At 51.6% G+C, this 12,498-nt stretch overlaps 1 protein-coding gene across 1 annotated transcript in view; it reads right to left on the bottom strand.

Moving 5' to 3' along the window:
• OPHN1 (oligophrenin 1) overlaps nt 1-12,498 on the bottom strand; it is a 72,342-nt gene that overhangs the window by 32,916 nt on the left and 26,928 nt on the right. Inside the window, exons 3-5 of the mRNA XM_054388742.1 lie at nt 10,231-10,292; nt 8,302-8,373; nt 333-434 (exon numbers count right to left, since the gene is read on the bottom strand). Of these exons, the coding sequence (XP_054244717.1) occupies nt 333-434; nt 8,302-8,373; nt 10,231-10,292 (236 nt within the window). The remainder of the gene's footprint in view (nt 1-332; nt 435-8,301; nt 8,374-10,230; nt 10,293-12,498) is intronic.

Genomic DNA, 12,498 nt, shown 5'->3' with positions numbered 1-12,498 from the left:
AACCAGGCTGGCCAAAATAACAACAACCACCAATTCTTTTTCAGCCAGATCACTTCCTCAAGGCAGGTGAAAGGGTGGCCAAGCCCTGGCAGGGCCACTACAGCTGCTCACTGCCCACTGCTGCAAGGGTGAGAAGTGATGCTGCTGATGATTATGGTGAACTACCACCTCAATATCCTGGTCTCCTCCAGGTGAATAGGCTTCAGGGAGATTTAATTACTTATCAATTTCAACTGGTTACTGAAAGGGATCATTTCCCCCCGTTCTCAAGATCTAGAGCAGCTGATGGTGTTGCACTCTGGACCCAGCTCTGAAGAGAACTCCATACACACCTCCTGTAACTGGGATTCCTTCTTCTTGGAAGACAAATGTAAATGGCGATCCAGCATGGAATAAAACTTCTCACCATCCTTCTCAAACTTCTTCTTTCTTTCCTGTAGGTACAAGAGTTGAAGCAGGAACAGTTACTGGCATTTTCCAGATAAGGACATGCAGCAAGGCCAAGATCTTCTGTGCAACTCAGTATTGTCATGGAGGAATTCTGGCTGACCCACCAGAACAGGAGGTCACTTTCCATCTGCTCTCTGTTCACAGTCTGTTGCCTGTGCAGGGTTTAGTTACACCTCTTGAAGGCCCCACCCCTGCAGATGGTCTGATTCTTGCTGAGCTACTGTCCACCTCAAACATGCCCACCACAGGCATGTAAACATGACTGTGGACTCATCTGTCAAGTGAAAAACAGAACTGTTTGCACTGACAAACCTGAAAAGGTCTAGAACGAGGGCCAAAAGAGAGACTGAAGAATGAAACCCTGAGAGGAGGCAGGTAGGAGCTGAGCTGAGGACCAGGCTGTGTGCTTGTGCCTTACAACAGCTGTGACACCACAGAGGACTGTGGCAATTCAAGAAATAACCATGAGCAGAAGCTGGCTTGACAAATACCCACATGAGATTAGCTAAAGGAGCCATCAGTGATTGCTCAGAAGCAGCTAAATGGCTACAACAAGGAAACTCCAGCCTGGCAGCAGCCTCAAGGTCATTTTTAAGCAGCTGATTGGTGTGTACATACTGCAGGCTATGTATTAGATGCTCAAATCCTCTGCCTAGCTTTTGGAAGCTCAAGAAGGTGGAAAATTGTACAAGGAAATCCCAGCCTCCTGTGGAATTCCTGGTATCTTTTAACAATTACCTGCTCAAAGCCTTGAAATCCTGGTCTCTTATGCTCAGTCAGAAATGAATGAATAAGCAAACAAAGAGTGATGCCACCAGGAGACAGAGGAGATGGGCTCTGCCAGGCTGGTGGATGTTAGTTGTTCTCCTCATGAATTCAGTAGTGACCACAAAGTCTGAAGCTGTGCTTCCTTTAGGAAGCTCTTTCTCTTTCTGTAGTTGGTTCTCCTGCCATGAAGTTTTGCTTCCCCATTCCTCCTGCACAGACTCTCCAGTCTGTCCAACAGGATGTCCTCACAGCAGGATGCCTGGGGACTCACAAACCCAGCACTGTGGCTCTGCAGGCTCAGCCCCTGCCTAACCCTTGGCTTTCTTCTTTGCCCCTTGCTGCCATACTGCCTCTAGAAGAAGAAAGGTTATTTTGTGGTGGGCACCCATGGGGAGATGCTCACAGGCTGTTTTCTGGGGCACATGAAGCTTGCCCAGCTCCCCACATTACCCATTATGGTCAGCATCTGTCAGAGAAGGGTAAAGGCACTCACACACCTGGCAGTCACCACCTTGGCTTTGGCTGGAGGAGCAGCTTGCCATCAGCACCCAGGCTCTTCAGAGGCACCACAGACAAAGGGCAGACAGGAGGCACTGCCAGCTGTCTTCCTGCAAGAAAGGGTTCTCACCCCACAAGAGTCTAATCCTTGCACACTGCTATTGTGAAAGCAGTGGAGCTATGGAACAAAGCAGAGGCACCAACTGGATATCCCTGCTCAGACTGAACTGTCTGGAGCAGGGCAGGCCTAGACCAGCAAATCCTTTTTACCCCAGTAATTAGACCTGCTGCCCTGCCCAGACCCTGTAATTAAACCCCTGAGGGGAAGAGCCTCTTCTGCAACACCAGGGATACTGCAGCTTGGCCTTAGCAAATCCATGCCTTTCCATGAGGAGATCCATATCAAATCCAGAGGAGGAGAGAGTCCTCCAAGAGTGAAATCTAACTGAAGCAGAACTGCAGCTGTGGAGCTGGTGCCAGGAAGGTCTGCCCAAACAAACCACTACCCTCGTGACTAACACCCTGAGAGGTCAGCCCAAACCTAGAGAAGCCTCTGTGAGGGGCTCTAAGGCTGCAGTTCTGGGCTGGCTGTGACATTAGCTGCCATGTCCAGCACAGCCAGGAGCCTGGGCTTGCTCTTGTTTCTGTACTGAGGAGCCACCAAACCCTGAGGCCACAGGAATGCAGTGAAACAGAGGAAGAGCTGCACTGAGAGCACATGTGGCCAACACAGCTCTGTGGGTCTGCAGCTCACACCTCTCCTGCTACCAACTTCTTGTTCTTGGAGAGGATGGCTACACCAGCAGCAGCTCCTGGAATCTGCCACTGATGGCAAGCCAGCTCCAAATCTGACCAAGGAGACCTCAACTCCCCCTACAGAGGTGGCACATGGAGGTGACCTCTCAGCCCTGCTCCCTGGGGCACCCACAGGTGAGCAGACAAACCTGAAGCATGGCTCCAGGTGTCCTGTCCTGCCTCTCCACACCAGAGAGTAGCAAACGTGGGGGGACTCAGCTGTCCCCACCCTGGTGGAGTGGTCAAAGGACCACAAGCCCATGGCTGCAGGGGAGACCTCGAGCTGGGACCCATGCAGCAGCTCTGCCTCCAGCTCCCATGGGCAGCACTCCACAGGAAGGCACAGCCCATCCTGCAGCAGAGGCTGCGAGAGGAAAGGATTGGCAAGAAGAAAGGAAAAGCCTAGGGAGCAATGGAAGAGCTTTTTCCACAGCAGGAGCTCAGAGGGCAGACAGCAGCTCCTTCAGGGAATGCCTTCTCCTCCATCAGCTGCTACAGTTGGGCAGGGGGACACAGCTGGGCCAAGGGTGTGGAGTTTCAAGCATTCCCTAGGGACTGAGAGCATCAGGACCAACAGCCTAGATGCACACCAGTGTGTGGAGCACAGCTTGCTCCTGCAGAGAGCTGCTGCTGTGTAGAAAGGAGTGCAGCACAGACCAGCATTTCTGGCTGCTAAAAGGGGGTTTGCCAATTACTTCCTACTCTGGCTAATTAACATATAACTGAAAAGCAGAAGGATGAACTACAGATCCTGCCTGCTTGTCAAGCCAAGGCTTCGAACAGCTTGTTGGCTGCTGAACAGAGCAAGCAAGACAAAAAAAATACAACACCAAAAACCCACCCAGACTGAAGCATGAACATAAATCAGTTCCTGATGAATATTCCACACAGGACCTCCACATTAGGATCTGCCAAGTCCAAGAAGCCACTCAACTTTATTTGCTCACCAAGAGGAAAGGAGCTGATTGCACCTGAATGCAGGCAGAGCTGTGCAGCAACAAAGGCACCCAAAGGGCTCTTCAAAAGCTTCAGCAGATGCTGTGTTAACCAGAAACAAGCAGGAGTCCTCAGATCACCATGAGCTGCCTGTCCAGCAGCTGATCCACCAGCAGCTTCAGCCAGCTCTGTGTGGGACAGGGGTAAATCTGGGCCCCCTCAGCAGCCACTCAGTTCCAGCTTGAGCAAGAGATGGGGCAGCAAGGACTGCAAGGAGGGAGGGCCAAACATAGTTGCCAAAACTCTCTCTTTACCATTAGCTGCTAATTAGGATCCTTTGAAATTCCTGTCCTAGAAGAGGCAGTGAGCTGCCAGTGAGGAGCCCAGCTCACATGGCTACTTCTCTCCTTCTTAAAGAAAACCAAAATGAAATGAAACACACTATGCTTGCTGGGAGCTTCCACCTCTGAACACACCCCGGGGGCTGAAGTGGAGGATCAGCACCCAGCAGGATGTGCAGCTGGCACTGGGTGCTCCCAGGCTCCCTGCTCTCACATCCTGGCTGCCTCCTCAGACACGGCTCTGAGCAACACCACGAGTTGAAGGCCTGAAAATATGAAATGAGTCCAGGTCTGCTGCATCTCCCATCCCAGCATTCCCTGTTTTGATGAAGGTGACAACAAAAAATTGCAGCAGAGCTCCTGTGCTCATGACATGGACACCCACAATGCACACAGAGGGTGACTTGGTCACCACCACTTGATAAACGCAGCACTGAATCAACTCAAACCCCAGCCTGGAGAAATCCCAAGCTGCTGCTGGAGAGGAGCTGAAGGCATGAGATGGGCAGCAGGCTCTGCCTCAGCTTCTGCCAAACAGTGGAGGGAAGAAATGGGAAGAAAAGAAGCGTGTTCATGTGGAAAGAAATACCTCATGCTTGAGTTTAACTGATTTTTGTGATGCATCAGCAGATGATCCAGCAAGAGAATTTGTAGAAGTGAGGGGGGTGTAGAAGGAGCATTGCTGTAAAAGCACACCCAGTGTAGCCTGGTTTTTCTCCCTCACCTGCTCCTTACAAGCTCCTTAGATCCTCCTCCCAGAGACACAAGCAAGCACAAGTTACTGTCCTCCCTTTCTTTTATAATTATTAGTAATGAAATATCAATAAGAGACTTAACCAGGTGCTTTTAGGAAGAAGTGTTATCTCCTGGTGAGGGCTTTCTCAAGGACACTGCACTTATTCAGCATCCCAGAGGGGAGTAAACATTGCTCCAGCAGCTCGAGAAAGTTTCTCCCCCTCTGCCTTTGTTTTGCTTTTGTGTTTTGGGTTTGGTTCGGTGGTTTGTGTTGGGTTTTGTTTTTTTTTTTCGTTTGTTTGTTTTAAAGCTGGCTTCTTCCAAGTGGAATTGGAATGAAACTTTGTCTATTCAAGTCCTCCCAGAATTCATGACTGCAGCAAGGCTACAGAGCTTGCCCACAGCAGTGAGCTGGAAGCTGAGGGCTTTACTGGCAGGCTACTGGCAGGGAGGGGTCTGGTCATGTGTGAGGCCTCTATGGTAGCACCCCCAGGGGGTCTGTCCTTCAAGGGGGTGAGGAGGGGCTTTCCTCAGGCTCCTGCAGAGCTGCATCTGCTGCAAAACACACACATTACTCTGTTGCAGGGCTCTGGAATGTGTGCTGAGTAACAGCATGCTCACCGGGGGCTTCAGGCCACAACCAGCCCCACCATGCTTCCCATGCCCATCTGCAGTGAGCATCCTCCTCATTACCCCTCCTCATCCAGAATTCCACCAGCCCATGTACTGTGCTGCTGGTTTTCAAGCCTCACTGTCAGGCTTGGCGTCACCAAGCACTCCTGGAGCACAGCTTCTGCCCAGCAGAGATGGCACATGGCACAACATCCACCGAGTCCACTGCATGGACTGAGCATGTGGTCCCTTGCAACCACAGCTGCTGCATCTACCAGGGGATGCCACTGCCAGCAACTGGCTCCCGCAGGTGTGTGGCTAGCAGGGGAAGGTGGCTGGAGGGGGTGGCTGTGGCAGGTCCCAGTGCCACCCCAGGGGCTGCCATGTGTGGGAGCTCACCATCGGGCTGAGGAGTTCCTATTCAGCCCCTGGAAAACAGGTTAATGCAGACTCAGATGGCTCAGTCAAGACTGGCTGGCTGCTCTCCAACCAGAGCCATCACAAAGACCCAATTCAAAGCCTTTTCCTATCTGGCTTCAGCATCTTGCAAAGAGAACAGAAAACATCTCACAGGAGGCGACTCAGCCAAGCTACGGAAACGAAGCAGAGGCCACAAATCTCTGTGCCACGTCTCTGCTCTGCTGCACAGCCTGCCCACGGCCTCTCTCCTCCCTGGTGTACATCAGGAAGGACCCCCTTGGGTGATGCTAGTCAGCAGAGGTACAGCAGAAGTGGAGACAGACCCAGGCAGAGCCCCACTGTGAGGAGCTCTCATTTGTATTTCTGGCCTTCTGCTGAGGGATGTGACTGACCCTGAGGAGCTCTGAGGGCTGGCAGTGAAGGAAGGCTTTGTGCCCAGGTGAGACCAGAGGACACAGCACAGTGGGACCCAGGCCAGCGTGGGCTCCTGTCAGGAATGCATCAGAGGTGAGGGCAAGGCTCTGGAGTGGGCTGGGGTGGGCAGTGACCAAGGTCACTGCTCAGTCTTGTGCTCCACCATTGGGTGCAACCAGTATCAGGTGGCAGCTGTGGGGAGGAGCAGACAGGACAGGTGAGCCTAAACTGACCAGCAAGGGATTCCATCCCATGGACATCATATTCAATACAAAGCTAAGGGATCACCAGGGTCAAGCTGCTTCTTCAATGGCCAGTGTCTGAGGAGGACTCAGTCTTACTGAAGATCTTATTGACCCTTGTGCTCCTGAATCCAGTTCCAGAATCCAGCTCCTTCATCTGAGTCCAGTCTGGGACTTGCTCAGTGACTGCCCACAGCATCAGTGGTGTCTGTGGCTAATTGCCATTGGGGGTTGGGTTTGATATTGGTTTGTGTCTATTTTATTTTATTGTTATTTCCATTAAACCACTTTTAGGTTTCATTTCCACCTCATCAGTCTCTCTCTCATATTCCCTTTCTCTTCCCTTTGGGAAGGAAGATTGGTTCATGCAGAGTGTCTGTCACTCATCTAGTGGCCAGCCCAGCCCTAACTCTTGACACCTACAAATGCAGTGGGTGCCAAGTGCTCCCCTGCCAGCTCCTGCATCCCAGCACCTCTGCAGAGCTGTGGCAGAGCCCTCTTCTCAGCAAGGACACTCGTGTTCCTTCAATGAAACACAACCCAAAGCCAAACCACACAGAGCTCCAAGCAACCTGCAGGGAACCCTTATCACCTGCCACCTTTCTCCATGGCTTCCAAGCAGCATCTTCCCATGGTTACTGACTGATGCCTGTGCTCCAAGCACCTTGCCCCATCAGCAGAGACCAAGGAAGGGCTGTATGTTGCCAGGTGAACCTGTGTCAGTGCTCAGAGCACCTGCTGCCAGGGCTATAACACCAGCTGTGTCGAGACACTTGCCTGCCAGCTGGGCACCAACCAGCTCCAGAGCAGGAGATGGGGTACAAGACCCATGGGCATGGCTCTCAGAGGAGAGAGCACCCCAGGCTGGACACAAAGGAATTCTTATATGCCTCAAGGGCTACTTGAGATGAAGACAGCCTGAAGGACACTTTAATAATGTCATCCTAATATTTTTAGACTGCTGCCCTCTTAAGTGTTCTATAAACACAGAGGGGAAAATAAGCTTGGCCTTGTCCCCATGACTGCTTCCTAAATCCACACTGGCCCTTTTGTTAGTGTAGACAGATCAATCCGGAGGGAGATTCCTCCCAGTCCTGGGCACCTGCTCATAACACCCAGATCTGCTGCAAACCCACTGGTAAGTTGGTGAGAAGGCTAGGAGGAGAGGAGGCCCTCTCCCTGTGCCTGGCTCTGGTGACTTCACCAGCACAAGACTGATGCCCACAGCCACCACCTTGGCCACGCTCACACTGCTGCAGCTTCTCAGAGAGGCATCTACACACACACAGCAGTACAGGGGGTTCTGAAGGGCAGGATGGTGACCAAGGACCATTTCTCAGATCCTGTGCTTATTAAATGTCAAAGGCTCCAGATGGGCTGGGCTGAATCCAAGGCCAAAACGCTCTCCAAAACAGCTCCATTTCTGCACTGGTTCAGAGCCAGCCCCATTTCAAGCTGCTGCTGAGTAACATGGAACCTGGATTTCTTGGTAGCAGGGAAGGGAAAAACAATCTTTTCTGCTCAACATGTGCAGGATTTGCTTTTTTATAAGTTGCTTCTTTAAAAATTTGGTCCATCTGAAAGATTCATTAGATGCTTGATTTAAATGTTTCATAACAAAAGCCCTATGACCACAACCAAGCTCTGCCTGCCTGCCTCTGCTGCTCTAACAGTCACTTAGCTGAAGAAAGTATTTTATTCTCAACAGCACTGAACAAACAAAGAAGAGAAGAGAGAAAGAAGCAAAGAGTGTCTCCTGATCACCACTCAGCACAAGTGGTGCTCCTTGCTCAGAACACAGTCAGTACTGGAATTAGGCCAGAAGAGAACCCAAAGAATTCAGGAAAAGGTTTTGGAGCTGCTTATGATTGAAAAATCAGACTAAAAGTCACAGCACAGACTCTCCCGTGCCAGCAGCTGAGAGGCAGCATTAAATGGGGAAGTTTCTGAAGGCATGAATTGGAAATGGAGCACAACAATAGCCTGCTTTTCTATAAAAACAGGAGAGAAAAAAACCACCGACCCAAGAGAATTCAAAGACAGAAAACAAATCTGTTTAAATTGAACACAAGCAAACACCAGAGCCTTACCTTGGTGAATCCTATCTGCTCCTTCCGAAAGTTTTCCAGAGGTTTGATCAGCAGATCGCTGGCGTTCTGCACCTACAGCCCAAGGCAAGAAATGGTTTAATTACAGCACCCAGATTCATTTTCTCCTAACTAGAGGCTGAACAGGGCTAGAAGCCAAGAAACTCTGACTTTGAATGTCTCTGACTTGCAAACTTGCTCTCTGTCCGCAAGTGAAGTCACTTAACCCACCCATAGCCAGGGTTCCCCATCTGCTAACACACAGATGGCACAGAATCACAGAATGTCAGGGGTTGGAAGGCACCTCCAGAAATCACTGGGTCCAACCCTCCTGCCAGAGCAGGATCACACAGGAGCACATCCAGGTGGGTTTTGAAGGCCTCCAGAGGAGACTCCAAAACCTCTCTGGGCAGCCTGCTCCAGTGCTCTGTCATCCTCACCATAAAGAAGTGTCTCCTCATGTTGAGGTGGAACCTTCTGTGTTCTACCTGGTACCCATTGGTCCTTGTCTTATCACTGGGCACCACCAAAAAGAGCCTGGCACCTTTATCTTGACACCCACCCCTCAGATATTTACAGATGTTGGTAAGATCCCCTCTCAGCCTTCTCTTCATGGCACGTAAGGCTCTGGGGACACTCTGTAGAATACAACTGGATTTCCCCAGCCTGCCACCAGCCCTGTGCCACAGGCTGTGCCCAGGCAGGACAACCCTGTCAGTGACAGCACCTGCCACTCACCCCATGTTAAGAGAACCACTGGACACAGGCAGGCTGGGAGCACTGCATGTTCTTCACTGGCTGGGCGAGCCCTCACAAGCAGCAGTCCCAGGAGGCTGGGCTGCTTGTTTCTTTCTAAGAGAAGCACAAACCAGAACAAATATATTCTCAAAGCACACTGGAGGCTTCAGCTCAGCTGGGCCCAAGCCCATAGCAAGCTGCCCTGCCTGCTCTGAGGGGAAGGAAGGGAGCAGAGAAGACTATGCCGCTGTGACAGGCTCTCTTCTGAGCTCCAGAAAGGGGAGGGAGGCAGAGAAGGGGATACAGCACTACACTGCCACTGCCCCTTCAGCTGATTTAAAGTTGATCAGTGTGGTGAGAGTGTGAGACCTTCTGAGTGGGCTACTGCAAAGGACTGGTCCTACAAGCAGGGGACAGAACAGTTGGACACCATCCCTAGAAACGTTCATGACCCCTTCTGCCCACTTACCTACTGCCAAAAGAGCCACACCACCCGGGATGTAGTGAATAAAGAAATCTTACAGCTTTCCTCCAGTCTCTGACTGGTTTCCTCCCGTTCCCTGCCTGCCTGCGGACCCACGCTGTGAACGTCCCTGTGGCGGGGCCCAGCCAGCAGCCTGGCACAAGCTCTCGCTGCTGCACGAGGCAGAGGAAAGTGGAGCCAAGCAGCACATTCCTGGCATGCTGTAAAAGCTCTCCACTGAGCCTAACCTTCGTGTTTTTCCTGGAATTAGGAGTGAAACGGGAAGCCAGCACTCAGGCTGGAGGAGCTCTGCAGAGGCAGAGGGCACAACACAGTGGGAGACCAAAGGCAGCGCAGCACCTGCGGAGTTGTGCCAGGGAGGGCAGGGGCACAGGGGCAAAAACAAAGCTAAAAATACTTTTTGCTTCCTATTCTTCCATCACAAAACCAGCTTGTTACCAGCTCACACCCACCTGGCTCCACAGAGCAAACCTGCTGCAGACAGCAGGGCCCTGGGGCTCCCACCTGGCAGGAGAAGTGTTGGACGTTGTGCAGGACAATTTCCCTGCCAAGCACCTCCCCTTTGCTTGGGGCCCACAGTGATGGGCACCAGGGACCAGACAAGGTACAAAGCACAACATTCCCAGTGCTTCCCAAATGCCAGGGTACATTTGGCATTTAAAGATTGTGATGAGGCAGTAAGTAGCAGAGCACAGTTCGGATCACCTTACCATCATGGACCTCTCCAGCTCTACCTCCTGGAGCAGCTCGGCAAACTCCTTGAAGGACTCAGCTGTCAAGAAAAGAAGAGGCTGTTCAGTGGAGCTGGCATGTGGCACTGAAGCATGGCAAACACGTGGGGGTACCCAAACCTGGCTGCACCTCCAGCATCACCAAATTAGGCTGGCCAAAAAAGGGGGGGGGGGGAGAGGTGGCCTGGAGAGTCTGGCCACTGGGGAAGGCTGGCCATGAGGAGCATTGATTGGTGGACTGGAGAGCAGGGCCTCCTGCCTGGGTAATGCCATGGCAAAGGAGGAGGATGTTAATTAGCTTTCATTAGGAATTTTATTGCAAATCCAGTAAGGAAGGCAGCAGGGAAGGGGCAAAGAAGGTGAGGAGACCAGGGACTGCAGCAGGATGTGCTGTGCCACAACAGGGATGTCTGCCCTGCCTGGATGGCTGCCAACAGCACCAGAACGTGCTCAGCACCTCTGCCCAAGCTGGGAAGAGCTGCAGGTGCTTTCCAGGGCCAAGACAAGTCTAGGAAATGAAACCAGCCCAGACTGACAAAGATTGTAGGCATTGACAAGCAACACTAATCCCATGTACCTATGAAGGAAAAGCTGGGGGTGTAGAAAGGGTCACAGACATCAACACCACTCCCCCAAATGTTAAAAATTAAACAGATCTTGTTGATAATATTTTTTCTTGGAGTCCAGCTGCAACAAAAAAATGAGACCTTTTATTTTACAAACTGAAACAAGGTTTATTTAGCCTTGGGAAAAAAGAGACTAAGTAGGAGGGGGTGACTCTCCCCACACCACCAGGATTATCACCAAGAAGGAACACTCAGCCCTTTTCTCTGCCCATTGGAAGGGGCTGAATTTGTAGCAGGGGAGAAACAAAACCTCTCTCATCAGAAAATCACTCACAGCACTGAAATGAGGAGCACTGCAGAAGCCTTGGTGGATCTCCAGGAGACTGTAAGACAAGGCTGGGAAAACATCTGGCTATGCATACAGCGTGTCTGGGTGCTGAATGCCTGTGGGGAATGATCTGATTGCCCCAGTGTTCCTAGGAGTTACCTGGGAGTTGGCTGGGAAAGGTTCCCACGGTGCCACTTACTGCCTTTTAGCTGTGAGAGCAGCACCCAGCTGGGAGCAGGGCTGGGGACAGGTCTGTCTGGTTTCATGTTCACTCCTGCAGCCATGTGTAAAGCACAGAATGGCTCTAGGAAAGCTACAGGAGCTCATGAGCTTGCAGTCAGGACTCTGCACTCCCTGCCAGCACACTGAGCAATTTAAAGACTCTCTAAGAATGACTCAAAGAACCCCAGAAGTGCCTGGCTGATACCAGAGCTTGAGGCATCCAGAGCTCCAGCACGCCTGGCTTGGCATAAGGGATCAAATCAGGCATAGAGCAAGGACACACAGCAACAGCTCATCCCACAGACGAGGGGGAGAGGGATGCCTTTGAGTTCTGTCTGCAAGCTGAAGCCCTCTCCCCTCATCCACAGGCAGTACCTGTGGAGAAGGACCCTCTGCTCAGAACCAGCAGTGATGCTGAGACAGACATGGAAGGAAAACCACAGCCTTGTAACACCTTCCCTCAGCTGGCAGCATCAAAACAGAACCTGCCTGATGAGCTGGGAACTTCTGAGTTCTCCTCCAATGTGAGGGCTTCAGAGCCTGGCATGTGCAATGTCCTACTACTTTATTACTCCCCACCACAGGGCTGACATGATGACTTTCACTGTGGTTACTCAGGATGAGGTGAAACCTGAAATGCACACAGACACCAGGAGCCAGAGCCAGGAAAGGAATTATCTTGGGAAGAAAGAGAATCCAGCCCTGAACTTAGAGGGAAAATGTCAGTGCCTAAAATTTTCTTTAGATGTTTTTTTTTTTTATTTTTCCTTTGCTCTACAGAAAGTTTCCAGGAACACATTTCCTGGCATAGTCACAGAGCAAACCTCTTTGTCCTTGCACCACAAAAGCAGTGTCAGAGAGCACCAAGGGGTAGCCACACTTCTGGCCTGAGTTGACACTTGCAAACCCTTCCAGAGCAGAGCAAGGAGGTTGCCTGCCACCACTGCCTGCCACCACTGCTTGTCACCCGTGTCTGCCACCACTGCTTGCTCAGCCATGCCTGTGGACTGCCTGGCAGTGGCTCAGCTGGCCATGGTCAGCAGCATCCAGGGATGTCAAAAAGAGGATTTTAGGCTCCTGTGCCTGGGAGGGAGGAGGGGAGGGATACCTCATCTCCTCTCATTCCTCCAT

This window comes from Indicator indicator, chromosome 17 (assembly GCF_027791375.1).
Source record: "Indicator indicator isolate 239-I01 chromosome 17, UM_Iind_1.1, whole genome shotgun sequence".
Taxonomy (NCBI): Eukaryota; Metazoa; Chordata; class Aves; order Piciformes; family Indicatoridae; genus Indicator; species Indicator indicator.
Note: the sequence above shows the minus strand (reverse complement) of the source record. Positions and strands in the feature narration are given on the sequence as shown.